Source organism: Chiloscyllium plagiosum, unplaced genomic scaffold, assembly GCF_037043375.1.
Source record: "Chiloscyllium plagiosum isolate Xiang-an unplaced genomic scaffold, Cpla_swu_hap1 HiC_scaffold_17, whole genome shotgun sequence".
Taxonomy (NCBI): Eukaryota; Metazoa; Chordata; class Chondrichthyes; order Orectolobiformes; family Hemiscylliidae; genus Chiloscyllium; species Chiloscyllium plagiosum.
The window spans coordinates 35,611,542-35,639,319 of record NW_028270155.1 but is presented as its reverse complement, the minus strand read 5'-3'; the positions used below and the strand labels follow the sequence as shown (position 1 = coordinate 35,639,319).

Sequence of the window (27,778 nt, the reverse complement as noted above, 5' to 3'; positions counted from 1 at the left end):
GGAAAAGTGAAATGTTGTGTAAATTTTGAGTTTGACAAAATGACATTTGAAAGCTCAATAATGTAAAGAAAGGAGGATGAAGAATCAATTGCAGAAGTAAGAGGTGTGATAACTGGGGTTGGAAAATATGATAGAATCTTTAATAATAAAGTATTTAGCATTAGAAAATGCTGATTATTCCTCTTCTTGGAGTTCAAGAGAATTTGAGAAAATCAGTAATTAAATAGCCTTTCAGAATGCCCATTGGATAAGCATACCAGTTGGTCACAAACATGTAATAAAAGGTGAATGCTGATAGTTAAGACATAAACATAGGAACAAGGAGCAACAGTAGGCCACTCGGCTGCTTCAGGTTGTTGCACATAACCTCAACTTTCTATTCCTGCATGTTGCTGATAATCTTTTATCCCTTCAGTAATCAAGAATCTATCTACCGTTGTCTTAAAAATATTTAAAGAATCTCCATCCACTGCCTTTTGAGGAGGAAAATTCCAAAGATTTTGAACCTTCAGTGAACAATGGTTTTCCTTGTCTCTGTCTTAAATGGGTGACTCCTTATTTTTAAACTATGACCCCTTGTTCTAGATTTTTCCACAAGAATCATCCTTTCCATGTCCACCTGGTCAGTCCTCTTAGGATCTTCTGCCTTTCTGTTAAGTCACCTCTGACATGAAGGAATGATGAATGTTTCATGAGATGAAACAACAGAAAGATCAAATGATGTTTTACAGGTGGAAATAGATTATTAAAAAATTATGTAAATGGGTTAAATTAATCACTGTTCTCACTTAATCACTAAATTAAACTGTTGTCAAGGATGGAGTCTGTAACCAGGAAATTGAGTTTAGAATGGGGACAGAAAATAATGTCTTCAGTGTGTTTGAAATTAAACCATAAGTAGGGGAGAAGATGGCCGAGTGATATTATTGCTAGACCATTAATCCAAAACTCAGTTAATGTTCTGGGAACCTGGGTTCAAAACCTGTCACAGCAGATGGTGGGATTTGAATTCAGTAATAATTTGGAATTAAAAATCTACTGATGACCATGAAACCATGGTTGATTGTTGGAAAAGCCCAACTGGTTCACTAGCGTCCTTCAGGGAAGGAAACCTGCAATTCCTCACCTGACCTGTCCAACGTGTGACTCCAGACTCTCAGCAATATGATTGACTCTCACCTGCCCTCTGAAATGGCCAAGCAAACCACTCAATTCAAAAGCAAGTAAGGATAGGCAACAAATGTTGGCCAACCACTGATGCCCATGTCCCAGAAGTGAATTAAAAAAAAGACATATTAACAAATTATTCATAATATGCGATAAGTTAATGAACCCCAAAGAGTTAGTTTATATTTTGGCTCCAATGAAATACTTTGGGGTAAGGAGAAAATTCATAATGAATAAATTGATAGTGGTGATAGTTTGATAGGAGCAACAGTATAACATTAGAACATTTGACCAGGAAAAAGGAGGAGGTATTGCTCAGGTACAGGTAGCTGGGATCAAGGGAATCCCTGAAGGGATATAGGAGTTTATTCATATAGTCATAGAGTCATAGAGATGTACACCATGGAAACAGCACGGTCCAACTCGTCCATGGCGACTAGATATCCCAACTCAATCTAGTCCCACCTGCCAGCACCTGGCCCATATCCCTCCAAACACTTCCTATTCATATACCCATCTGGATGCCTTTTTAAATGTTGCAATTGTACCAGCCTCCACCATTTCCTCTGGCAGCTTATTCCATACACATACCACCCTCTGAGTGAAAAAGTTGCCTCTTTGGTCTCTTTTATATCTTTTCCCTCTCACCCTAAACCTATGCCCTCTAGTTCAGAACTTAACCCATTTCAGAGAAAATACTTTGTGTACTTATCCTATCCATGCCCCTCATGATTTTATAAACCTCTATGTGGTCACCCCTCAGCCTCCGACGCTCCAGTCTGTTCAGCCCTTCCTGATGGCTCAAATCCTCCAACCCTGGCAACATCCTTGTATACCTTTTCTGAACCCTTTCAAGTTTCACAATATCTTTCGATGGGAAGGAGACCAGAACTGCACAATATTCCAACAGTGACCTAACCAATGTCCTGTACAGCCAAAACATGACCTCCCAACTTCTGTACTCCCAACTCTGACCAATACAAGAAAGCATACCAAACGCCTTCTTCACTATCCTATCTACCTGCGACCCCACTTTCAAGGAGCTATGAACTTGCACTCCAAGGGCTCTTTGTTCAGCAACACTCCCTAGGACCTTACCATTAAGTGTATAATTTCAGATAAGATTTGCTTTCCCAAAATGCAGCACCTCACATTGATCTAAATTAAATTCCATCTGCCACTTCTCAGCCCATTGGCCCATCTGATCAAGATCCCGCAATAACCTGAGGTAACCACCTTCGCTGTCCAATACACTACCAATTTTGGTGTCATCTGCAAACTTACTAACTATTACCTCTTATGCTCACATCCAAATCATTTATATAAATGATGAAAAATAGTGGACCCAGCACCGATCCTTGTGGCACTCCACTGGTCTCAGGCCTCCAGTCTGAAAAATAACCCTCCACCACCATCCTCTGTCTTCTACCTTTGAGCCAGTTCTGTATCCCAATGTATTGAAAAAGGAAATCAGAATGTCAAAAAGGGGGGCACGAGATAGCCTTGGCTGAGGAGATTAGGGTGAATCCCCCGAGGTTCTTTAAGTATATTAAAGGAGAAAAGAATAACAAGAGAGAGAACAGGATCCATCAAGGACCAAAGTGGATATGTATGCGTAGAACTTCAGGAGATGGGCGAGGTACTGAATTAATATTTCTCCTCTGTTTACTGTGGAGAAAGATATGAAAACTTGGGAAGTAAGTGGTGATATCTTGGGGACAGTCCATATCACCTTGGAGGAGGTGTATGATATATTAGAATGTGTGAAGGTGGATAAATCTCCTGGTCCTGACCAGATATATCCAAGAACACTGCAAGAGGTTAGAGAAGAAATTATGGGGGCCCGAGGTGATGCATTTGCATCATTGTTAGCCATGTGTGAGGTCTGGGAAGAACTGGAGGGTAGTGAATGTTGTGCCCTTATTTGAGAAGGGCTGCAAAGAAACCCTGGGAACTATAGACCAGTAAGCCTGACATTGTGGTCAGTAAGTTACTTGAGAAGATTCTAAAATAAGATTTTTATGCATTTGGAAAGACAGGGTTTGATTAAGAATAGTCAGCATAGCTTAGTGTGTGGGAGATCATGCCTCACAAACAGGTTAGAGTTCTTTGAAGTGACCAGGAAGGTTGATGAGGGCGGGGTAGTAGACATAGTCCATGTAGATTTCAGTGAGAGTTCTGATAACGTTCCACATGGTAGGCTACTCTGGTAAGTTAGACCACATGGAATCTGGGAGGGGGGGGGGCGCTGCCAAATTGGATACACAATTTGCTTGTCTCGATGGTAGGAAACAGAGAGTAATAGTGGAAAAATGCTTGTCGGACTGGAGGCCTGTGACTAGTGGAGTGCCTCAGGTTGGTGCTGAGCCCATTACTGTTTATCGATATCATGATTTGGATGAGAATGTACAAGGCATGATTAGTAAATTTGCAGATGACACTACAATAGCCAGTATTGTGGCCAGTGAGTAAAGCTATCAGAAATTGCTGCAGGGCATTGGTCAGTTGGATAAAGTGGGCCAAGAAATGGCAAATGGAGTTTAGTGTAGATAAGTGTGAAGTCTTGCACTGAGTCTTTTTCCCAGGGTTGGCAAATCGAGGATCAGAGAGCATCAGAAGGTTAGAGGTGAAAGAATAAAAGGAAACCTGAGGGGTAACGTTTTTACACAGAGGGTGGTACACATATGGAATGACCTGCTGCTACAGGAAGGATAGAAAGGGAGGCGAAAGAGGAGGGGGTGTGGCATTTTTGATAAGGCTTTACAGCTGTGCTGAGGGAGGATATTCCCGGAACTACATCCAGGGAAGTTAATTGGGTGGAACTGAGAAATAAGAAAGGGATGATCACCTTTTTGGGATCGTATTATAGACCCCCTAATAGTCAGAGGGAAATTGAGAAATAAACTTGTAAGGAGATCTCAACTATCTATAAGAATAAAAGGGTGGCTATGGTAGGGGATTTTAACTTTCCAAACATAGACTGGGACTGCCATAGTGTTAAAGGTTTAGATGGAGAGGAATTTGTTAAGTGCGTACAAGACAATTTTCTGATTGAGTATGTGGATGCACCAACTAGAGAAGGTGCAAAACCTGACCTACTCTTGGGAAATAAGGCAGGGCAGGTGACTGAGGTGTCAATGGGGGAGCACTTTGGGGCCAGCGACCATAATTCTATTAGTTTTAAAATAGTGATGGAAAGGATGGACCAAATCTAAAAGTTGAAGTTCTAAATTGGAAAAAGGCCAATTTTGATGGTATTAGGCAAGAACTTTTGAAAGCTGATTGGAGGCAGATGTTCGCAGGTAAAGAGACGGCTGGAAAATGGGAAGCCTTCAGAAATGAGATCACGAGAATCCAGAAAAAGTATATTCCTGTCAGGGTGAAAGGAAAGGCTGGTAGGTATAGGGAATGCAGGATGACTAAAGAAACTGAGGGTTTGGTTAAGAAAAAGAAGGAAGCATATGTAAGGTATAGACAAGATAGATCGAGGGAATCCTTAGAAGAGTATAAAGGCAGTAGGAGTGTACTTAAGAGGGAAATCAGGAGGGCAAATGGGGACATGAAATAGCTTTAGCAAATAGAATAAAGGAGAATCCAAAGAGTTTTTACAAACACATTAAGGACAAAAGGGTAGCTAGGGAGAGAATAGGGCCCCTCAAAAATCAGCAAGGCGGCCTTTGTGTGGAGCCGCAGAAAATGGGGGAGATACTAAACAAGTATTTTGCATCAGTATTTACAGTGGAAAAGGATATGGAAGATATAGACTGTAGGGAAATAGTTGGTGACATCTTGCAAAATGTCCAGATTATAGAGGAGCAAGTGCTGGATGTCTTGAAACGGGTAAAGGTGGATAAATCCCCAGGATCTGATCAGGTGTATCCGAGAACTCTGTGGGAAGCTAGAGAAGTGATTGCTGGGCTTCTTGCTGAGATATTTGTATCATTGATAGTCGCAGGTGAGGTGCCGGAAGACTGGAGGTTGGCTAAGTGGTGCCACAGTTTAAGAAGGGCCATAAGAACAAGCCAGGGAACTACAGACTGGTGAGCCTGACCTTGTTGGTGGGTAAGTTGTTGGAGGGAATCCTGAGCGACAGGACGTACATGTATTTGGAAAGGCCAAGACTGATTAAGGACAGTCAGCATGGCTTTTTGAGTGGGAAATCATGTCTCACAAACTTGTCTGAGTTTTTTTTGAAGAAGTAACAAAGAAGATTGATGAGAGCAGAGTAGTAGATATGATCTATATGGACTTCAGTAAGGCATTCGACAAGGTTCCCCATGGGAGACTGATTAGCAAGGTTAGATCTCATGGAATACAGGGAGAACTAGCCATTTGGATACAGAACTGGCTCAAAGGATGGTGGTGGAGGTTGTTTTTCAGACTGGAGGCCTGTGACCAGTGGAGTGCCACAAGGATCGGTGCTGGGTACCTCTACTTTTTGTCATTTACATAAATGATTTGGATGTGAGCATAAGAGATGCAGTTAGTAAGATTGCAGATGATACCAAAATTGGAGGCATATGGACAGCGAAGAGGGTTACCTCAGATTACAGCAGGATCTTGACCAGATGGGCAGAGAAGTGGCAGATAATTCAGATAAATGTGAGGTGCTGCACTTTGGGAAAGCAAATCTTAGCAGGACTTATACACTTAATGGTAAGGTCCCAGGGACTGTTGCTGAACAAAGAGACCTTGGAGTGCAGGTTCATAGCTCCTTGAAAGTAGAGTCACAGGTAGTTAGGATAGTGAAGAAGGCGTTAGTATGCTTTCCTTTATTGATCAGAGTATTGCGTACAGGAGTTGGGAGGTCATGTTGCGGCTGTACAGGACATTGGTTAGGCCACTGTTGGAATATTGTGTGCAATTCTGGTCTTGTTCCTATAGGAAAGATGTTATGAAACTTGAAAGGGTTCAGAAAAGGATGTTCCAGGGTTGGAGGATTTGAGCTATAGGGAGAGGCTGAACAGGCTGGGACTGTTTTCCCTGGAGCGTTGGAGGCTAAGGGGTGACCTTATAGAGGTTTACAAAATAATGAGGGGTATGGATAGGATAATAGGCAAAGTCTTTTCCCTGGGATCGGGGAGTCCAGAACTAGAGGGCATAAGTTTAGGGTGAGAGGGGAAAGATGTAAAAGAGACCTAAGGGGCAACGTTTTCACACACAGGGGTGGTGCCTGTATGGAATGAGCTGCCAGTGGATGTGATGGAGGCTGGTACAATTGCAACATTTAAGAGGCATTTGGATGGGTATATGAATAGGAAGGGTTTGGAGGGATATGGGCCGAGTGCTGGCAGGTGGGACTAGCTTGGATTGGGATATCTGGTCGGCATGGACGGGTTGGACCGAAGGGTCTGTTTCCATGCTGTACATCTCTATTACTGTATGTTGCCTCACAGAGCCAGGGATCCGGGTTTGATTCCCATCTTGGGCAACTGTCTGTGTGGAGTTTGCACATTCTCCCCGTGTCTGCGTGGGTTTCCTCCGGGTGTTCCGGTTTCCTCCCACAGTCCAAAGATGTGCAGGTCAGGTGAATTGACTATGCTAAATTGCCCATAGGTTTAGGTGTATTAGTCAGGGTAAAATATAGGCGAGGGGACTGGGTCTGGATGGGTTACTGTTTGGAGGGTCAGTATGGACTTGTTGGGCAAAAGGGCCTCTTTCGATACTGTAGGAAATCAAATCTAATCTAATCGAATCAAAATATCAGTATCTATATTTGAAAAATTGCTAAATTGAAACTGTCATGTTTATCAATGAAAGTTCTATTATATTTAAAATTTATGTTACCTGCAATTTTCTTCCTCTTCTATTTATCAAGGTGGGATACAAGGATCAGTATCATCTTCTGGAGATTTACAGCAGAATCAGGCACAGACCCTCCACTATGCATTGGCAAATGCTCAGCAAGTTCATATTCATCGTATAGGAGAGGATGGACAAGTTCAACAAGTAGTGAGTATTTTCAAGATATCATGAAAATTTATAAATCATAAGGTTGATTCCATAATTCCTAAGTTGGAGAGTAATATTTCAATATTGCAACGGTATAATTAGTTTATCCTCTCTTTAAAATCATCTTTCTGTTGAGAAAACTGGGATTGCATAATTTACTTGTGTTTCCGGTATATTTTAATATATTTATATGGCATGGCTCATATAGTCATTACTTACAGAAGGAATAGCATTTAACCATGCAAGCTTTCTGTAGAGTAATCCAGTTGCTCCCATTCTGCCGTTTATTCTCTGTAGCCTGGCGAGTTTATTTCATTTTAAAATCGTGGATTGACTCTAAATCCACCACTGACATAGGTAGAATATTCTAGATCATTGCCACTCACTGCTTCAATGAAGAAAGCGACTTCCTCACATACTGCATGTATCATTAGCCCAAAAACTTAAATCTGTGTTTCCTACTCCTTTCCCGTTAGATAACGGGGAAAAACTTTTCATTCTCTATCTTAACCTGTCATGAACTTGCACAGTTGTACAGCATTAACTTTAATCTGTCAATTGGCTGTTCCTCCCTAGTCTTGATATGTCCTGTGCAATTATCTGGCATGATACTCACTTTGGCATACCTCAAAATTTGGCATGTTTAGCAAATTTAGAGGTTTTAATTCTTTTTGTATCCAAATCATTTATGTATATCAAAAAGCAGTGATCCTAAGAGTGACTATTCGGGAATACCAGTATGAACTATCTTATGGTTTGAGAGACAGCCACTGAGTTAATTATTCAAGTCAACAATGACACTATTCCATGAAACTCAATTTTATTAACCAGCCTTTTATGTAATACTTTGTGAAAAGCTTTAATAAAATCATATACACCCCATGCACACATTCATCAACCATATCCATTCCTCAAGCAATTGTTTAGTTGAACATGATCTATATCATGATCATGATCAAGATATCATGATCTAGTGGGCGGCATGGTGGCACAGTGGTTAGCACTGCTGCCTCACAGCGCCTGAGACCCGGGTTCAATTCCCGCCTCAGGCGACTGTCTGTGTGGAGTTTGCACGTTCTCCCCGTGTCTGCGTGGGTTTCCTCCCACAGTCCAAAAGATGTGCAGGGTCAGGTGAATTGGCCATGCTAAATTGCCCGTAGTGTTAGGTAAGGGGTAAATGTAGGGGTATGGGTGAGTTTCGCTTCGGCGGGTCGGTGTGGACTTGTTGGGCCGAAGGGCCTGTTTCCACACTGTAATGTAATCTAATAATCTAATCTAAAAAAAATCTAATAATCTATATTTTACAATTCCAAGTACCCTCTCCTCAATTACCATCAATCTCTCCAAGTCCTTGTTGGCCTTTTTCTCCTAATTGTTCTTTCTAATAGCTAACACTGATATTGAACTGACCAATCTGCTGTATGAATCTCTTTATTCCCTTTCTGGAATAAGGATGTCCCATTTTCAATCTCTGAGCGCTTCCCCTAAGCAGGTTGTTCTGCCATAATGTGCGTTTCATTAAAGCAAATTCGCTATAATGGGATTGACAAACTGGGGACATTTCTAAAGCATGAACTTTTAAAACGTGTTGACTGTTGTGTGATTACAATGCCAATTTTTTATAAAAGTGCGATTTTTCTATAACACGGGGTTGCACAAGAATGCAACCATCGCGTTACAGAAGAAATAGCTGTATTTTCAGAGAACCTTTTTTATTCATTCACAGAATGTGGGTGTGATTGGCTAGGCCCCTATTTCTTGCCCATTTCTAATTGCCTAGAGGGCATATAAGAGCCAACTACATTGCTGTGGGTCTGGAATCCCCTGTAGACCAGACCAGGTAAGGATGGGAAATTTTCTTCCCTAAAGGACATGTGCGAACTCTGCCACCTACTTTCCCTTCCAATCTGAGATGCAAGTTGGCTGGACCAGGAAGCGTAGCACAGCTTTTCTGATGTATCCTGCCAATTAATTTTCACTCTATCTATTATTTCCATTGTCTTCCCATGTGCTGATATTTTATCATCATCCTCCTATTTAAAAACTGATTCAAAGCTCTAAGTGTTCTAATCTTGCCCAGTGCCTCTATATGTAAATCACCCTATTTGTCCCAGTATGTCCTTGTCTGTTGTCTTTTGATTTGCAGGTGATGTTTACTCAGAATAGCATGGTTCTATTACAGTTTTTCATGTGATTGAACAGACCAGCTCTTAACCTGTAAATCTTTGGCTAAGTGGGGCAAGACATCCACCAATTGGAGTGCACGATTGTCACTGTTCTACCTTAGGATGTTTCTCCTGGCTGTGACTCGTGAATGAGGGACATCAGTTATGAATAAGGTTGGCCATTAAGACTGAGTTGAGGTGCAGTTTCTTCATTTAGAGGACAGTGAATATTTGGAATTCTGTACCCAAGCAAACACTGGAAGCTCAATCATTGAAAAGGTTCAAGACAGAAATTTATGGAGACCAGCATTAAGGGATATGAAGATAGTGTGGGGAAAATTGTATTGAGGTGGTGATCAGCGATGACCAAGAATGGTAGCCATAATGTAGAGGTGCTGGTGTTGGACTGGGGTGGACAAAGTTAAAAATCACACAACACCAGTTTATAATCCAACAGGTTAATTTGGATGTACTAGCTTTTGGAGTGCTGCTCCTTTATCAGATAACTGGAGCAGGATCATAAGACACAGAATTTATAGCAAAAGATCACAGTGTCATGCAACTGAAGCAATATATTGAATAAACCTAGATCGCTGTTAAATCTTTCATCTTTAAGAATTGGTTGCAGGTTTCGATTCACATTCTCAAGATAACTTAAGGTTTTATTAAAAAAAGTGACATCTCCGCTGAGACAGTATATTAAAGGGGTGAGGTTAGAGTCTGTATGTACCCCATCTTGAGTCAGACCGGTTCTGTTTCCAAAGTGGGAACTTATAAAAACTTGTGTGGTTTGACTACCTGCGGATTGTGTACTTTTTGAGCAAAATAGAATATGTTTGTAAATATAAACCTGCAGATATGAATTCATCCCACAGACTTATATGTATGTGTATGTGAGGAGGGGGAGAGAGAGTGCGAGTGTTTGTGTGTGCTTGGTAGAGTGTGTACGTGACTGTGACTGAGTATAACCCTGTGAGAGGATGTGTTCATGGTTGACAGTGTGGGGTGTGTGTGTGTGTGTCTGAGAGAACGTGTGTATGAGAGAGGGTCTGCATGAATGTGTGAATATGTAAGAGTCTGTATGTGTGCTTGTGTGTGTTTGAGAGAGTGTATAGTATCGTGGGGTCATCTGTAGTGTCACATGAACCCAAGGTCCCTGTTGAAGCTATCCTCATGGGACTGAGCTCGGCTACCAGCCTCTGCTCGGCCACTCTGCATTGTTGCGTCTCCAAAGTCCACCTTGGAGGGTGGTCATTCAAAGATCCAAGGTCGAATGTCCCTGACCACTGAAGTGTTCCCTGACTGGGAGTGAATATACCTGAAAATGTGTTGCTGGAACAGCGCAGCAGGTCAGGCAGCATTCAGGGAACAGGAGAATCGACTTTTCGGGCATAAGCCCTTCTTCAGGAATTCCTGAAGAAGGGCTTATGCCCGAAACGTCGATTCTCCTGTTCCCTGGATGCTGCCTGACCTGCTGCGCTGTTCCAGCAACACATTTTCAGCTCTGATCTCCAGCATCTGCAGACCTCACTTTCTCCTCCAGTGAATATTCCTGTCTGGTGATTATGGTGCCGTTGTCGTAGCGTCTGCTTGATCTCACCATTGTGCCATGCCTTGGGGCATCCTTGCCTGCAGCATACTAGATAGACAACTTTAGCTGAGTCACATGAGTGGGTGGTGTCCCCACGTGTAATGGTGGTATCCATGTTGACCATCTGACATATCTTGCAGTGGTTGCCATGACAGGGGTATATGGTGTTTTGGTTGATGTCCTGAAGGCTGCGATTAATGGTCTTTCCAAGGTTTGGCGGTTGTTTAAAGGTGAGGAGTGGAAGCATAGGGGAACGTCTTTCCTACCTTCATCGTGCTTATCCTCATCGATAATGTGTTGCAAGCTGCAAAGAACATGGCGTAGTTTCTCCACTCTGGACAACGAAGCATACCATTGGTTGCATCCCGTGTCTGGCTCCTGAGGAGTTCATTACAGTTTCTCACTGTGGCACATGGGAACTAGTGATCGATGAATTGAGCATTGTACCCTTTTCTTATGAGGGTGTCCTTCAGCACCTTCAGGTGTCTGTTGCTTTCCTCCTTATTTGAACAGATGTTGTGTATGCGTAGGGCTGGTTTTAGATGTTTAGGTTGGAAGCTAGAGAAGTCCAGCATTGTGAGGTTATCCATGGGTTTGTGATAAAGTGAGATACTGAAGTGCCCATCCTTAATACAGAATGCGTGTGTCCAAGAATGAGATTGATACGAAAGAGTAGTCCATGGTAATTCTGATGATGGGATGAAACTTGTCGATATCACTGTGTAATTGTTTCAGTGACTCCTTCTCATGGATCCAGAGCAATTAAATGTCGTCAGTATATCTGGTGTATAGTCTTGGTTGGAGGACAGTAAAGATGTCTTGTTCGAACTTGTGCATGAAAATGTTGGCATATTGGGGTGCAAATTTTGTCCCCATGGCTGTTCCATGTGTCTGAGTGAAGAACTGGTTGTCAAAGGTGAAAATGTTGTGGTCGACGATGAGGCGGATGATTCGGAGGATGGTGCTCGGAGATTGGCAATTGTTGGTATCGGCTACTGAGGCTGTTGCAGTGATGCCGTCATCGTGGGAGTTGCTAGTATAGAGTGCTGTAATGTCCAATGTGATGAGGAATGTTCGTAGTTCAATTAGTCTGTGGGTGCTAGGTTTCTGTAAAAAAAATCTGTAGTGTTGCGACGGAAGCTGGGGGTCCCTGTACAATGGGTTTCAAGTCTCCCTCGACACAGCCAGAGAGGTTTTCACACAGGGTTCTGTTGCTTGACATTATAGAGATGTACAGCATGGAAACAGACCCTTCGGTCCAACTCGTCCATGCCGATCAAATATCCCAACCCAATCTAGTCCCACCTGCCAACACCTGACCCATATCCCTCTAAACCCTTCCTATTCAAATACTTATCCAGATGCCTTTTACATGTTACAATTGTATCAGCCTCCACCACTTCCCCTGGCAGCTCATCCATACACGTACCACCCTCTGAGTGAAAACGTTGCCCCTTAGGTCTCTTTTATATCTTGCCCCTCTCACCCTAAACCTATACTCTCTAGTGCTGGACACCCAGCCCCAGGAAATGGCTTTGTCTATTTATCCTATCCTTCCCCCCATGATTTTATAAACCTCTATAAGGTCACCCCTCACTCCTCAGCCTCTAACGCTCCAGGAAAACAGCCCAAGCCTGTTCAACCTCCCCCTATAGCTCAAATGCATAACCCTGGCAACATCCTTGTAAATCTTTTCTGAGCCCTTTCAAGTTTCACAAAATCCTTCCGATAGGAAGGAGACCAGAATTGAACACAAAATTCCAAAAGTGGCCTAACCACCGTCCTGTACAGCCGCAACATGACCTCGCAACTCCAATGCTCAATGCTCTGACCAGTAAGGGAAAGCAAACCAAACTCCTCCTTCACGATCCTATCGACCTGCGACTCTAATTTCAATGAGCCTGCACTTCAAGGTCTCTTTGTTCAGCAACACTCCCTTGGACCTTACCATTACGTGTATAAGTCCTGCTAAGATTTGCTTTCCCAAAATACAGCACCTCGCATTTATCTGAATTAAACTCCATCTGCCACTCCTCAGCCCATTGGCCCATCTGACCAAGATCCTGTTGTACTCTGAGGTAACCTTCTTCGTTGTCCACTATACCTCCAATTTTGGTGTCACCTGCAAACTTACTAACTATATCTCCTACGTACACATCCAAATCATTTATATAAATGACAAAAAATAGTGGACCCAGCACTGATCCTTGTAGCACTCTACCGGTCTCAGGCCTCTCGTCTGAAAAACAACCCTTCACCATCACCCTCTGTCTTCTACCTTTGAGCCAATTCTGTATCCAAATGGCTAGTTCTCCCTATAATTCCATGAGATCTAACCTTGCTAACTAGTCTCCCATGGGTAACCTTGTTGAACGCCTTACTGAAGTCCATATAGATCACGTCCACCCCTCTGCCCTCATCACTCCTCTTTGTTACTTGTTCAAAAAAACTCAAATTTGTGAGACATGGTTTCCCACACACAAAGCCATGTTGACTATTCCTAATCAGTCCTTGCCTTTCCAAATACATGTAAATCCTGTCCCTCAGGATTCCCTCCAACAACTTGCCCACCACCAACATCAGGCTCACGGGTCTATAGTTCCCTGGCTTGTCTTACCACCTTTCTTAAGTAATGGTACTATGTTAGCCAACCTCCAGTCTTTTGGCAGCTCACTTGTCACTATCGATAATACAAATATCTCAGAAGGAGCCCAGCAATCATTTCCCTAGCTTCACAGAGTTATAGGGTACACCTGCTCAGGTCCTGGGAATTTATCCACCTTTATGTTTCACGACATCCAGCACATCCTCCTCTGTAATATGGACATTTTTCAAGATGTCACTATCTATTTCCCCACATTATATATCTCCATGTCGTTCTCCACAGTAAATGCTTGTGTTGGCTTTGTGTATCTCTGGAAGGCAGTCTAGAGGTCACCTATGCGAGACGTACGTGGTTTGAGAGTGTGTAGGGTACTCAGAAGAACTGGGTCAAATGTCTTGATCAATCTGTTTAGTTCACGGGTATGTTCTTTGGTCGGATCGGCTGGTAGTTGCCTGTAGTGTTCCTAGATGTTCAGTTGGTACACTTGCTTGCAGTAGTCCTTTGTATTCTGAATGAAGATGTCTCCTACTTTATCTGCTGGTTTGATTACAGTGTTGCGATTAGCTTTGAAAGCTTGGCGCTGCATTGTGATCTACCTTGTGCATGTGGCTGATGAATGTGGCATTTAGAAGCTTCCTGACTGTTCCAGCACACGTGTCAGACCCAGGGCAGTGGCTTGCCGGAGGGGTCCAAATTGACTCCTCCTTTGGCCACTCCACTATGGATCTAGATACGAGAATGGTAGAGCAGACTCAATGGTCTTATGTTCCGACAGCTTATGTCCCATTTTGACACCCATGACCATAAAGATATTGTGCTGGAAATGTGTTGCTGGAAAAGCGCAGCAGGTCAGGCAGCATCCAGGGAACAGGAGAATCGACGTTTCGGGCATAAGCCCTTCCTGAAGAAGGGCTTATGCCCGAAACGTCGATTCTCCTGTTCCCTGGATGCTGCCTGACCTGCTGCGCTTTTCCAGCAACACATTTCCAGCTCTGATCTCCAGCATCTGCAGACCTCACTTTCTCCATAAAGATATTGTGACCCATCATCAGCTATGATTTCTTCAGCTGTACTGAATATTGTATTAATTATGTTTCCCTTGTATGCACATTTACTGTCTGACAATTGAAATGTGGAAGAGTAGTTAGAGATGAGGAGAAAATTCTTATCCTGAATCGTGAAGAAATTTTAGACAAAGGTATAACTGAATGCTGCTATAATTGGTGACTCAGACACATTTTGCACATATTCAGAGTCTTCTCTATGATTGTTGATCCATGGATAATACACAGTATCACATGTCGAGCAATTTGTTTGCTCGAAACCCTAATGTAACCGTCACAATGCTTGTACCCGATTACCATGTACTTGTTAAAATTATAACCTCTTGAGATATCTGCCTCATTTCATTCTTGCCAAAGTTGTCTAAGATTATTTAGCAGCTCTTGTGCTGTGTCAGGTCATCCTTAATAACGTGCCATTGTGCCTTCTGTCTTTGATTGTTAACCGTCTTTTCCTGAAATTGGTTTGTGTGAACAAAAAGTCATCAAATTGACCTTAACCACATTTTACCCTTCAATGTTCATACTGTCTAGAATTTCTGCAAATCCACTTGGACTGCTCAATTTGTTGAGTGTGTTTGAAGCATTTATTTTGGTGCCAGTTTTGTTGCAGACATTGAAGTGTATATGGTAGAAGTCTTTGAAATCTAAGTGGTGCACTTGTCAGTGGTTCGTGCAAAGGTATTTCCAATGATTTATCATCGGTTTCCACAGTGAATTGCTCACTGATCAAGTACATATAGAATCTAATGATTTCAAATGCTAAATCAAAAGCTGTATGTTGTAATAATTGGATTGCAAGAGAATAGGTTATTGGACACAAATGCCATTGGTTTACCATTTTGTATGATGTGTGGTCCTTGCCCATCTGAGATGCTTGTGTACTTTCTTGGGTCATAGGATGCAGGTTTATGCTGACAACTCTTGTCTGAGTGTTTCAACCATATGTTGATTATCTTCCAGCCATACATATGGGATATCTTTCCTTGTGGGCTCTCTTAACGACAGTGCTCAGTTGGATAAGTTAGGTATGTACAGTGCAAGGAATGTTTAAGCTTTGTGAACTGTTATAGTCAATAATACTTTTTTTTTTCCTTCCTCTTCCATGCCTTTTCCATCTATTGGCTGTACAGGGCCACCTGCATATTGCACAGGTACCACAGGGAGAACAAGTACAAATTACTCAAGATAGTGAGGTAAGGTTGCAGCAATGCTTATTTTTGATTTCTAATCACTTTTCACAAGGACCAGTGCACCCATGACTAAATTGATGTCACTAATAGATGCTTGCAAAAATGATGCCGTTTAGGAATAACTGCAGTACACTTGGTAGAGAATGTTCGGGAAGGGTCTCTTGCTATTTATTTTACACAGGTGATGTTTCATGTTAGCTTTTCGTGTCTATTGATTTATGAGTAGGTTATGTATTTTTTCTTTTTAATATTGCTATGCTGATGCATTCTATGAATACCATTCAGAAAGCCATATTATCATAAATCTCTGGAGTACAATTATATTCCACCTGTGACCAGGCATAATGCCAATGTTATATTTTTAGTTTATTGTGAAATTTGAATTATATAATTCATTGAAAATTCCCCAAAATCCCCATCTTAATTTTGCTGTTTTTAGTGTAAAAATAAAAGCACCAGTGTTCAGCTCCAAGTTACTTTCCCCAGTGTCTTGCATACACGACATTTCAAATCTGTAGATTGGTGTTTGCCATCAATCTCATAATTATTGAGTGTGATCGAAGCGCTGTCTTTTGACCATGTGACTGTGAACGTGTTTCATTCCTCTCATTTTCCCAGAACTATTTTACTGGTTATTTACTAAACTTGACAATTGAATTTTATCTTCGGCTCTGGATTTCATTTGAATTGAAACATACAATGGAAGTTACGGTGGTAATACATGCCCTTATCTAAAATCTGTATTTTGAATTGATACAGCCTTATATTTTACTGATTACAGAAAGGTTATTTTCTTTCGATAGTGTATGGTTGTGAGGTTTCTATGTATTTCTAAATATTTTTTTCAAACTTTCAAAATATTATTGGCTCATTATCCCTGATGTCAGTTGAATGACTTTCAGGTGGAAGTTTTATCAAATTGTTTCATTGCATGCGAACATTCAAATTAGGAGCAGACAAAGGCCATTGGGCCCCTTTTGAGTTTGCTCCCCACTCAATGAGAGCCTGATTGATCAGTTTGTGTTTTGAATTCCACTTTCCCATCTACCGTGATTAATCTTTGATCCTTGTTCGGTAAGGGAATCAATCTACTTTTACCTTAAAAATGAATGTTGTGAAACTTGAAAGGGTTCAGAAAAGATTTACAAGGATGTTGCCAGGTTTGGACGATTTGAGCTATAGGCAGAGGCTGAATAGGCTGGGGCTGTTTTTCCTGGCATGTTGGAGGCTGAGGGGTGACCTTATAGAGGTTATAAAATCACGATGGATAGGCTAAATAGAAAAAGCCTTTTCTCTGGGGTTGGGGAGTCCAGAAGTAGGGGGCATTGGTTGAAGGTGAGAGGGGAAAGATATAAAAGGGACCTAAGGGGCAACTTCTTCACGCAGAGCGTGGTGCGTGTATGGAATGATGAAGTGGTGAGGGCTGATGCAATTACAATATTTAAAAGGCATATGGATGGGTATATGAATAGGAAGGGTTGAGAGGGATCTGGGCCAAGTGCTGGCAAATGGGACTAGATTTGGTTGGGATATCTGGTCGGCATGGATGAGTTGGACCGAAGGGTCTGTTTCTGTGCCGTACATCTCTATGACTCTGACTCTGCTATTACTGCCTTTTGGAGGCAGATAATTCTGAATTTGTACTCCCCTCTGAAATAAAATTTCTTCTCTTCCCTAATTTTTAACAGCATCCCCTACAAGGGACTCCCACTCCTGACAAGGGTAAATGGTATTTTCACATCCATCAAGTGAAGACTATACTTAAACATTTCAATCAAGTGACACCACACACACTTCTAAAGTCCAGTGGAAACAATCCCAGTCTGTGAAAACTTTCCTTATAAGCTGCTCACTTGAGATGTCAATCTTGTGAAGCTTTTTTTGAACCGTCTCCAACATATTTGCATCACTTCTTAAATAAGAGACAACACATGTACATATTATTCCAGATGTAGTCTTATCGTTGCCCTGTATAACTGAAATATTCGTCCTTCCACTGGTTAATTCCTCTTGTAATAAAGGGTAATGTTCCATGAACTGCCTTAATTACTTGTACGTACCTGCATATGAATGTTTTATGACGCATGCACTAGATCCATCTGCACCTTGTAATTCTACAGTTGTTCTCTGTTTAAGATAATGTTCTGTTTATCTGCCAACTTGAATACCTTCACATTTTTCCATGTTATAGTCTATAAGCCAGTTTTTTGCTCATTCATTGAACCCATCTATATAAGTTAGCATCCTCCTTACGTCCTTTCACAACAGGCTTTCCAGTCTAGCCTTGGTATGGACAGATTTAACTGCTTTTGTTCAACTCATTGAAGTCATTGATGTCAAGTGTAAAAATTGTAGGTTCCAGGCAAGAGTGTTCAACTGCTCGTCACATTCTGCCAATCAGAAAAAGTTGCATTTAGAAATACTCTCTGTTTTCCTGCAGCAAGTAATTGTCTGTGAATGCAAGTTGTTCTGCATAAGTGCCAACAATTAGTTTATTTGATGTTCTCCATTGTCCTTCATTCTATTATCCTCATTCCCACTCCAAGTAGTAAAGTTACATAGCTACATAACCTTTGGCTAAAAGACTGTGATCAATTAAGTGACATTTTTGTTGGTTGATACCTGCTGTTAATTTTTTTTCTTTATTGCTAAATTCTATTGATGCTATATTTGATGGAAAATCATTTTTTAAACTTTGAAATCTTTCTAACTTGACACTGAAGTATGGAATCTATTCTTTGCCATCAGTCAAATATAGTGATTGCCTTTGTACTTATTGCAATTACATTTTCCATTCGAATGATTTTCCAAGACCTTTGCTTGAGTATGGGATTGACAGTGATTGTAAGTTAGGCAAAAACAATGACTACAGATGCTGGAAACCAGATTTTGGATTAGTGGTGCTGGAAGAGCACAGCAGTTCAGGCAACATCCAAGGAGCAGCAAAATTGACGTTTCGGGCAAATGCCATTCATCAGGAATAAAGGCAGAGAGCCTGAAGTGAAGGGTGGGGGTGGGGAGAAAGTAGCATGGAGTACAATAGGTGAGTGGGGGAGGGGATGAAGGTGATAGGTCAGGGAGGAGGGTGGAAAAGGTGGAAAAGAAGATAGGCAGGTAGGACAAGTCATGGGGACAGTGCTGAGCTGGAAGTTTGGAACTAGGGTGAGGTGGAGGAAGGGGCAATGAGGAAACTGTTGAAGTCCACATTGATGCCCTGGGGTTGAAGTGTTCTGAGGCGGAAGATGAGGCGTTCTTCCTCCAGGCGTCTGGTGGTGAGGGAGTGGCGGTGAAGGAGGCCCAGGACCTCCATGTCCTCGGCAGAGTGGGAGGGGGAGTTGAAATGTTGGGCCACAGGGCAGTGTAGTTGATTGGTGCGGATGTCCTGGAGATGTTCCCTAAAGCGCTCTGCTAGGAGGCGTCCAGTCTCTCCAATGTAGAGGAGACCGCATCGGGAGCACGGATGCAATAAATGATATTAGTGGATGTGCAGGTAAAACTTTGATGGATGTGGAAGGCTCCTTTAGGGCCTTGGATGGAGGTGAGGGAGGAGGTGTGGGCACAGGTTTTGCAGTTTGTGCGGTGGCAGGGGAAGGTGCCAGGATGGGAGGGTGGGTTGTAGGGGGGCATGGATCTGACCAGGTAGTCACGGAGGGAACGGTCTTTGCGGAAGGCGGAAAGGGGTGGGGAGGGAAATATATCCCTGGTGGTGGGGTCTTTTTGGAGGTGGCAGAAATGTCGGCGGATGATTTGGTTTATGCGAAGGTTGGTACGGTGGAAGGTGAGCACCAGGGGCGTTCTGTCCTTGTTATGGTTGGAAGGGTGGGGTCTGAGGGCGGAGGTGCGGGATGTGGATAAGATGCGTTGGAGGGCATCTTTAACCACGTGGCAAGGGAAATTGTGGTCTCTAAAGAAGGAGGCCACCTGGTGTGTTCTGTGGTGGAACTGGTCCTCCTGGGAGCAGATACGGCGGAGGCGGAGGAATTGGGAATACGGGATGGCATTTTTGCAAGAGGTAGGGTGGGAAGAGATGTAATCCAGGTAGCTGTGGGAGTCGGTGGATTTGTAAAAACCCACCGATTATAAGTTGTAAGTGATTGTAAGTTGTAAGGTCTCTGTTGTTATGGACCAGGCCAGACCCCTCAAAACATTTCAAGAAGGAAGCCCAGACCCTAACTTTGCTAGTTGTTTTTAGCAGGTGTTAAGTAGATATTTCAGGAGAAATGCTGCTGGTCAAATCACTTAATTTTAAACAAAACAGAATTTATTTACAAGATTAGTGAATGAAACACAAACAACAGAATACCGAATAACTTAACCTCTCCGTAAACCCAACAGATCATCCTGCTGTTCCAAATGCTTGCAACAATCCCCGTAAACATCCCTCAGCAAAAATGGTAAAATCAGCAGAGGTTCTTTGAGGATAGAAGTCAGAGAGAGAGTACCAGCCTGGACCTGCTTCTTTGGGTCCAGCAGCTTTTTTCCACACTACTGCTAAGAACCAAACCAAACCAGAGAAAAGCTGAGCTGGGAGAACTGGCCACTTACCTTTCATTGTACAAGTGTTTGTTTTTATTTGAAAGCCTTCTGCCTGAGGTAGCATCTGTTAGCTATTATCAAATTGGCCCTAACCCTTCAACCCAGACTTGTCGGAGTCTGTATCATTTAAGACCTCTCTGGAAAAGGAAGCCAAGGACACCATGAACTTGTTAAAGGGGTAGCTTCATCGTACTACCCCTTTAAAAAAAAGAACCATTAATATCCGAAGATAGCTACATTTTAAAACTCCTTAAGTCTAAATCGCTAGTAGTCTGCACCACACACATACATTATATTGACAATAAATATACAAACATGCACCACTACATTTTGTTTATCTGTTTTACTCCTACCACTGAACGTCTCCGTTTCTCATTCAAGTCTCAATAATGCATTGGCAATCACATTTTCACGTCCTGCTGCATGCACAATTTTCAAATTGAATGGCCGTAACAACAAGCTCCATCTAAACAGTCTGGCATTTTTATCCTTAAATTTTTCCACAAACTTCAATGGGTTATATTCAATATATATGATTGTCTCAGATGCATTACTGGTAACATAAACATTGAAATGTTGTAATGTCAACACCAAGCTCAAAGTCTCCTCAACTCTCGAATATTTCTGCTAATGAATGTTCAGCTTCCTAGATGAAGAGTTTATGCCTGAAATGTCGACTTTCCTGCACCTTGGATGCTGCCTGACTGGCTGTGCTTTTCCAGCATTAAGCTCTTCGATTCTGATCTGCAGCATCTGCAGTCATCACTGTCCCCTAGTTGATTATAACCCTACTGCAAAGCCTCTTCCAAGGATGCCTACTTTGAAGAAGTTCTCCTCCTCCCTCTACAAAAATCTCAGTGAGTCTCTCTCTTGCTCTCTGCACTCCCCAAGTCATGTCCTTTCCTCATTCCTGATGAAAGGCTTATGCCCGAAATGTCAACTCTCCTGCTTCTCAGATGCTGCCTGACTGGCTGTGCTTTCCCAGCACCACACTCTTCCATTTTAAATTGATGCAGTCCATTCGGCATTACGAAAGTTGAAACTGCCTTTGCTCTTTCTGACAAAGATACCTACCAGTATCCTCTGAGCAAGTAGATCCATGCCCCCCTACAACCCACCCTCCCATCCTGGCACCTTCCCCTGCCACCGCACAAACTGCAAAACCTGCAGATGTAAGTTGCTTGTCCCACTTTTCTCAACACAGTCTTCCAAACGAGGAATTGGTATGCATCAGTCTTTGTACCTGCATTGATTTTGTGATAGTCCGCACAACTGTTGTGTACCATCTGGTTTTTATACCATTACTATGGGTGAGCTCCAGTCACTGTAATTCACTTTGATTATGTCATCTTGGAGCATGCGTCCAATCTCCTTTTGAACTTGTACCAACTTCAGAGAGTTATTCCTATAAGGATGTTGCTTAATCGAAACAGCATCTCCTATAGATGTAGGTTTGCTCGCTGAGCTGGAAGGCTAATTTCCAGACGTTTCATCACCCTACTAGGTAATATCTTCAGTGGAGAAAGTGAGGGCTGCAGATGCTGGAGATCAGAGCTGAAAATGTGTTGCTGGAAAAGCGCAGCAGGTCAGGCAGCATCCAAGGAGCAGGAGAATTGATGTTTCGGGCATGAGCCCGAAGATTCCTGAAGAAGGGCTCATGCTCGAAATGCCGATTCTCCTGCTCCTTGGATGCTGCCTGACCTGCGCTTTTCCAGCAATATCTTCAGTGGGCCTCAGGCGAAGCACTACTGATAGTTCCTGCTTTCTGTTTATATGTTTGGGTTTCTTTGGGTTGATGATGTCATTTCCTGTGGTGAAGTCACTTCCTGTTCTTATTCTCAGGGGGTGGTAGATGGGGTCTAACTCGGTGTGTTTGTTGATAGAGTTCCTCATCCATATGTAAGGATAATAGTGAGAGGGGGTCATGTCTTTTTGTGGCTAGTTGGTGTTCATGTATCCTGGTGGCTAGTTTTCTGCCTGTTTGTCCAATGTTGTGTTTATTCCAGTCCTTGCACGGTATTTTGTAATACAATAAGCAAAACTAATGTCAACCCAGTCTGTCCCCACCCGTACCCCAACCCCATCCGTCCCCACCCTGCCCCCAACAGCTGTTTGACATAATGTTTCTTTTGGGACCTTGAGATCCCCCTCGGATAATCCGATATTTGAATAATCAAGATTCCTCTGTATACAAAATTGTAGGGTAGAGATAGGAAGAACTTCTTTCCCTTGGCAGAGAGTTCAAAAACCAGGATTCATAGGTTCAAACTAAGTGGCAGAAGGATTAGAGGGGACGTGAGGATAAATATTTTTAAGTAGATGGTGGTAGATGTCTGGAACTTGCCTGAGTTGTGGTGACGGAAGTAGACACCTTAAACTCTTTCTTTAAAAAAAAACCTGGATCTGCACCTTAAGTGCTGTAAACTGCAGGGTAATGGGCCGTGTGCAGTAAGTTGGAATTAGAAAGGCGTCTGGATATCTTTGGGTTAGCATGGGAAAGATAGGCTGAATGGCCCCCCTTCTGTGCTGTATCCTTACTATGGTTCTATCCTACTACCCCTAGTTTAGGTAGCATTTTAGCTAGTCTTTTTTACACTCCAGGCATGCATCCTTAGTCCAAAACTGCACAATTAAAAGATTCTGCTTTCAGCACATTGATCACTGGGCTGAAACCTCTTGTGTCCAATACAATGCATTCTCTTTGATCTGTATCTCAATCATCATCTTCCACATCTTCTGTTTTAGGTTCAGTTTTGAAAACTTCATTACATGTTTTGGGTAACTTCATGGCATAATGGTACTTTGAATTGTACCTAATGTACAGTAAATTCTCTGTATCCACAAAATCACGAATTGCAAAATTGCCTATTTGTGCCAACAATTAAATAACAACAAAATTCAACATCCATGTGCAAAAATCATGTTTATGATTTTTTAAAAATCTATTTTAACCTATTAAATGAGCAGTGCACTTGCAAATTTCATCATTTGTGAGTGTTCTCAGAAATGGAGCTATCCTGGATATGGAGGAATGACTGTACTGCTGACTACACCCTGAACATTTCTGGGATTTGTTTTCTTTACTAAATACAAAACTCACAAAATTATTAATGACATTTCTGTTTTTTAATATCTAGAAATGAGCAAAAACATTTACATATGCTTAGATAATGAAAAAGCTTTCAATCATAGAGTCATAGAGATGTACAGCATGGAAACAGACCCTTCGGTCCAACTTGTCCATGCCAACCAGATATCCAAACCTAATGTAGTCCCACTGGCCAGTACCCGGCCCATATCCCCCAAACCCTTCCAATTCATACACCCACCCGGATGCCTTTTGAATGTTGCAATTGCACCAGCCTCCATCACTTCCTGTGGCAGCTCATTCCATACATGCATCACCCTCTGCGTGAAAAGGTTGCCCCTTAGATCTCTTTTATATCTTTCCCCTTGCACCCTAAACCTATACCCTCTAGTTCTGGACTCCCCGACCCCAGGGAAAAGACATTGTCTATTTATCCTTTCCATGCCCTTCATGATTTTTTAAACTTTTATAAGATCACCTCTCAGCCTCTGATGCTCCAGGGAAAACAGACCCAGCCTCTTCAGCCTCTCCTTATAGCTCAAATTCTCCAACCCTGACAACATCCTTGTAAGTCTTTTCTGAACCCCTTCAAGTTTCATAACATCCTTCCAATAGGAATGAGACCAGAATTACATGCAATATTCCAACAGTGGCCTAACCAACATCCCGTACATGAGCTCCCAAATCCTATACTCAATACTCTGACCAATAAAGGAAAGCATACCAAAAGCCTTCTTCACTAAACTATCTACCTGTGACTCTACTTTCAAAGAACTATGAACCTGCACTTCAAGGTCTCTGTTCAGCAACACTCCCTAGGACCTTACCATTAAGTGTGTAATTCCTCCTAAGATTTGCTTTCCCAAAATGCAGCACCTTGCATTTATCTAAATTAAACTCCATCTGCCACTCCCCAGCCCATTGGCCCATCTGACCAAGATCCCGTTCCACTCTAATTTTGGTGTCATCTGCAAACTTACTAACTGTACCTCCTTTGTTCACATCCAAATCATTTATGTAAATGACAAAAAGTAATGAACCCAGCACCGATACTTGTGGCACTCTACTGGTCACAAGCCTCGAATCTGAAAAACAACCCGTCACCACCACTGTCTTCTACCTTTAAGCCAGTTCTGTATCCAAATGGCTAGTTCTCCCTGTATTACATGAGATCTAACTTTGGAGACTGGTTAGCAATGGGGACCTTGTCGAACGCTTTACTTAAGTTCATATAGGTCATGCCCACTGCGCTGCCCTTGTTAATTCCTAAAAGCCGTTACACACATCACTGAACTGTTGCATTCAGATCCTATATTGCAAGCAATCAGTGAGCATTAGGTTAGAAGATGGACAATCAGTTATGTTTCAAGTGAATATGACAAGGCTGCCAGGATTATTTTCTCTATGCAGAACTAGTATTCAGAGAATTAGATGTACATCCTAGGGTGAAATGTGGTGATACAAACATAATGAACTTGTGGTACATTGAAAACGTGGTGCAATTGGCAGAATTCGAAGAGGCCCTACAGTTGTTAAAGGTCATTTGAAGTCCAGAAATTTATTACATAGGTTGAATATGAAGATTGTAAAGATAAAAACAATGATAGTCAGAAGAAAGGCTTTGGAGGGACCTAGAATGAAGATTTAAGTGAGTCATGTCACGAGGAAACAAGCAAATAAGAATGTTTGTTTAGGACACATGAAAACATAAGATAGATGCAGTGTTGAAATCAGAAGAAAGGTAAAGGTAATCATAAATAATTTCGTGAAGATGAAGAATGTGTTAACAATAAGAAAATTCAAGTTTGCTACAAGGAGAAATACTCAGTGCTGCATCCTGTCCGCTGTCGTGTATGCCTATGAAACCAGACAGGAAGTAACGATTTCTGAAAGAATATATACTGTTTGAAATGTGGATGATAAAATCACCAACAGAATCAAACAAGTGTTATGTTGCAGAAGGAGGCGATTTGGCCTGTTATGCCTGCACCTTGTTAATTGAGTGTCATTACCTCATGCCAATCTTTTTACCTTTTCCCCATAGTGTTTCACATGTTTTGTCCAGATAATCCTCTCAATGCCCTGTTGAATGCCTCAACTGAACTTACCTCCACCACATTTCCAGATAGTGCATTCCATCGCCTAACTAATAACCAAGCGAAAAGCTTTTTCCTCACTTAATCCTTGATCTGTGGCATTCACTTCAAAGGCATGCGGTCTTGTTTTTACTAGCATGAACAGTTTCTCCATATTCAGTATCTGCCATATTCAGCCCTCTCATGGTTTTGAAAATCTATATCAGATCTGCTCTTAGCCTTGTCTCCAAGGAGAATAATCCAAACTTCTTTCTGTTCTCATAACTGAAGTTCCTCATTCCTCGAACGGCTTCTCCACACTCTACATTGTGTTATGACAATATTATGGCTTTAAGAAGTGTATTTTGTTCTTTTTTTCGAAAGAGAGGTTGAGACAGAAGTGTTGAGTGGTCTGTTCCAAGCCAATTCATTAAAGAACTTGTGAAACCTTGGGTTCTTTTTAAAGATGGAACAGGAGAAGCAGTAAGAAGGGATGCGGTCAAGCTCCCACAGAACCAGTATTTTACTTCAACTTTCAGTAGTTCTTGAAACTGGATGTGGAAGTTGTTATTCCTCTCTTTGCTACAGCTAAAAGTTTAGGTTCTCTTCCTGCTGCCAGAATTGCATGTAAATAATCTATTTTACTGAATTTTCCCTTGTGAAGGCTGCGTTTTTGGGATATTACTGTAATGGAACAGTTGCTGTTTAGCAGTTAAATAATCTATTATTCTGTTAAGTTTTCCAGTCGAGTTGTTATTCCACTACTACTTTATTTTGCATTTTAACTATAATGAAAGAATAAAATGTGTTTTGCCTCAAACCTGGTAGTCAGACCAATTGAATTGCATCTGGAACACAACGTCTTACATTGACTTTAAAATTAAGAAAAATTGGGGTCTAAACTATCTTCTTAAAATATTTTGAGGAGCTTTGGTCTGGTCCATAACAAATTGGGAGCTCTTGTTGGGATTAAAATCTCTAGTTCCTGGTTGGATTTCAGATTATTAGACTCACAGACATTAAGTGGTGAGTGTTGTTTTCTTTTCGGGTGTTACATTCAGTTTCTTTAAATAGGGGGTGCCTTGTGTAGTAATGGCTCTTTCAATCACTAAGACTTTTGTAGGGGTGGAAGAAGTCACTTTGGGAATTGTACAGAAAGTAAACAAGGAAAAGCTTTTGGATTTGGCAGACTCGCTAATTCATCTGAACTCCAGCGAAAACAATCCTAACCTAGTCGATCTCTCCTCGTATGTCAGTCCACATTGGCTGCACTCCCTTGAGAGCAAGAGCATCCTTCCTCAGAAAAGGAGACCTAAACTGCGTACAGTATTTGAGGTGTGGCCTTACTGAGGTCCTGTGTAACTGCAACAGCACATCTCTGCTCCTGCACTTGAAACTTCTTGCAATGAAAGCCAACAGACTATTTTCCTTCTTTACTGCCTGCAGCATGAACATGAATCTGAGAGTTTGGAACTGAAAACTGAAAGTCAACTTAAAATGGTGGAGATAGAGGTGAAAGTTAGGAGGAGTGATGAGGACAGTGATGGAGATCAGTCCCATTGTAGCCACAGGTCTGGTGGGGATCTTTTAAAATATGTCCAAGTGATGCTATGGTTTGATGAGAAGGATGTAGAAACCTTTTCCTTTCATTTGAGAAAGTGGCAAAACAAATGAAATGACCGATGAACATGTGGCTATTGTTGATCCAAACAAAGTTGTTAGGTAGAGCTAATGAGGTATTTGCATTATTCTCAAAAAAGGTATCTGGGGTGTGTTAGGAGGTGAAAATCCTGTTTTAAGTGCATATGAAATAGTACCAGAAGCCTATAGACAACATTTCAGGAATCTAAGGAGGGAACCTGGTCGAATGTACATAGAGATTGAAAGAATCAAACAAAGTCATGTTGATAGGTTGATGAAGACATTGAAAATAGAGCAAACCTATGACGCTGTTAGACAATTATTTTGGAGGAGTTCAAAACAATCACTTCCTGAAGTAGAACTCATGTGGAAGAGCAAGAGTTGAAACTGCAAGATTAGCAACGGAAATGGCAGATGATAATGGGTTGGTTTAAAAATCAAAGTTTGGCTCTTGACATCAATTTCAATCAATTTGTGAGGTATAAAAATTGGGGAAAAGAGAAATCCTCAGGTGACAAGGGAAAAGGAGATGTCATTGATGATAGTTTACCACAGGGTAAAAGGGAAACCCATGAAGGGGAAAGAAGTTTAAAAAAAAACTTAAGCTGTTTTCACTGTAATAAAGTAGGCCACATGAAGTCAGTGTTGGTGATTTAGAAAAAGTATTGGGAAGATAGATGCGGGAAAACAGGATAAGCCAGTGA

The 27,778-nt window shown here is 41.8% G+C and overlaps 1 protein-coding gene across 6 annotated transcripts in view; it reads left to right on the top strand.

The window, feature by feature from the left end:
• The window catches only part of banp (BTG3 associated nuclear protein), a 258,865-nt gene that overhangs the window by 150,965 nt on the left and 80,122 nt on the right, over positions 1 to 27,778 (top strand). For 4 of the 6 annotated variants that reach the window (XM_087995834.1, XM_087995835.1, XM_087995833.1 and 1 more), the window contains exons 9-10: positions 6,986 to 7,120; positions 15,667 to 15,737. In XM_087995834.1, coding sequence (XP_087851960.1) covers positions 6,986 to 7,120; positions 15,667 to 15,737 — 206 coding nt within the window. The remainder of the gene's footprint in view (positions 1 to 6,985; positions 7,121 to 15,666; positions 15,738 to 27,778) is intronic. The other 2 variants (XM_087995836.1, XM_043706808.2) reach the window with 1 other exon arrangement.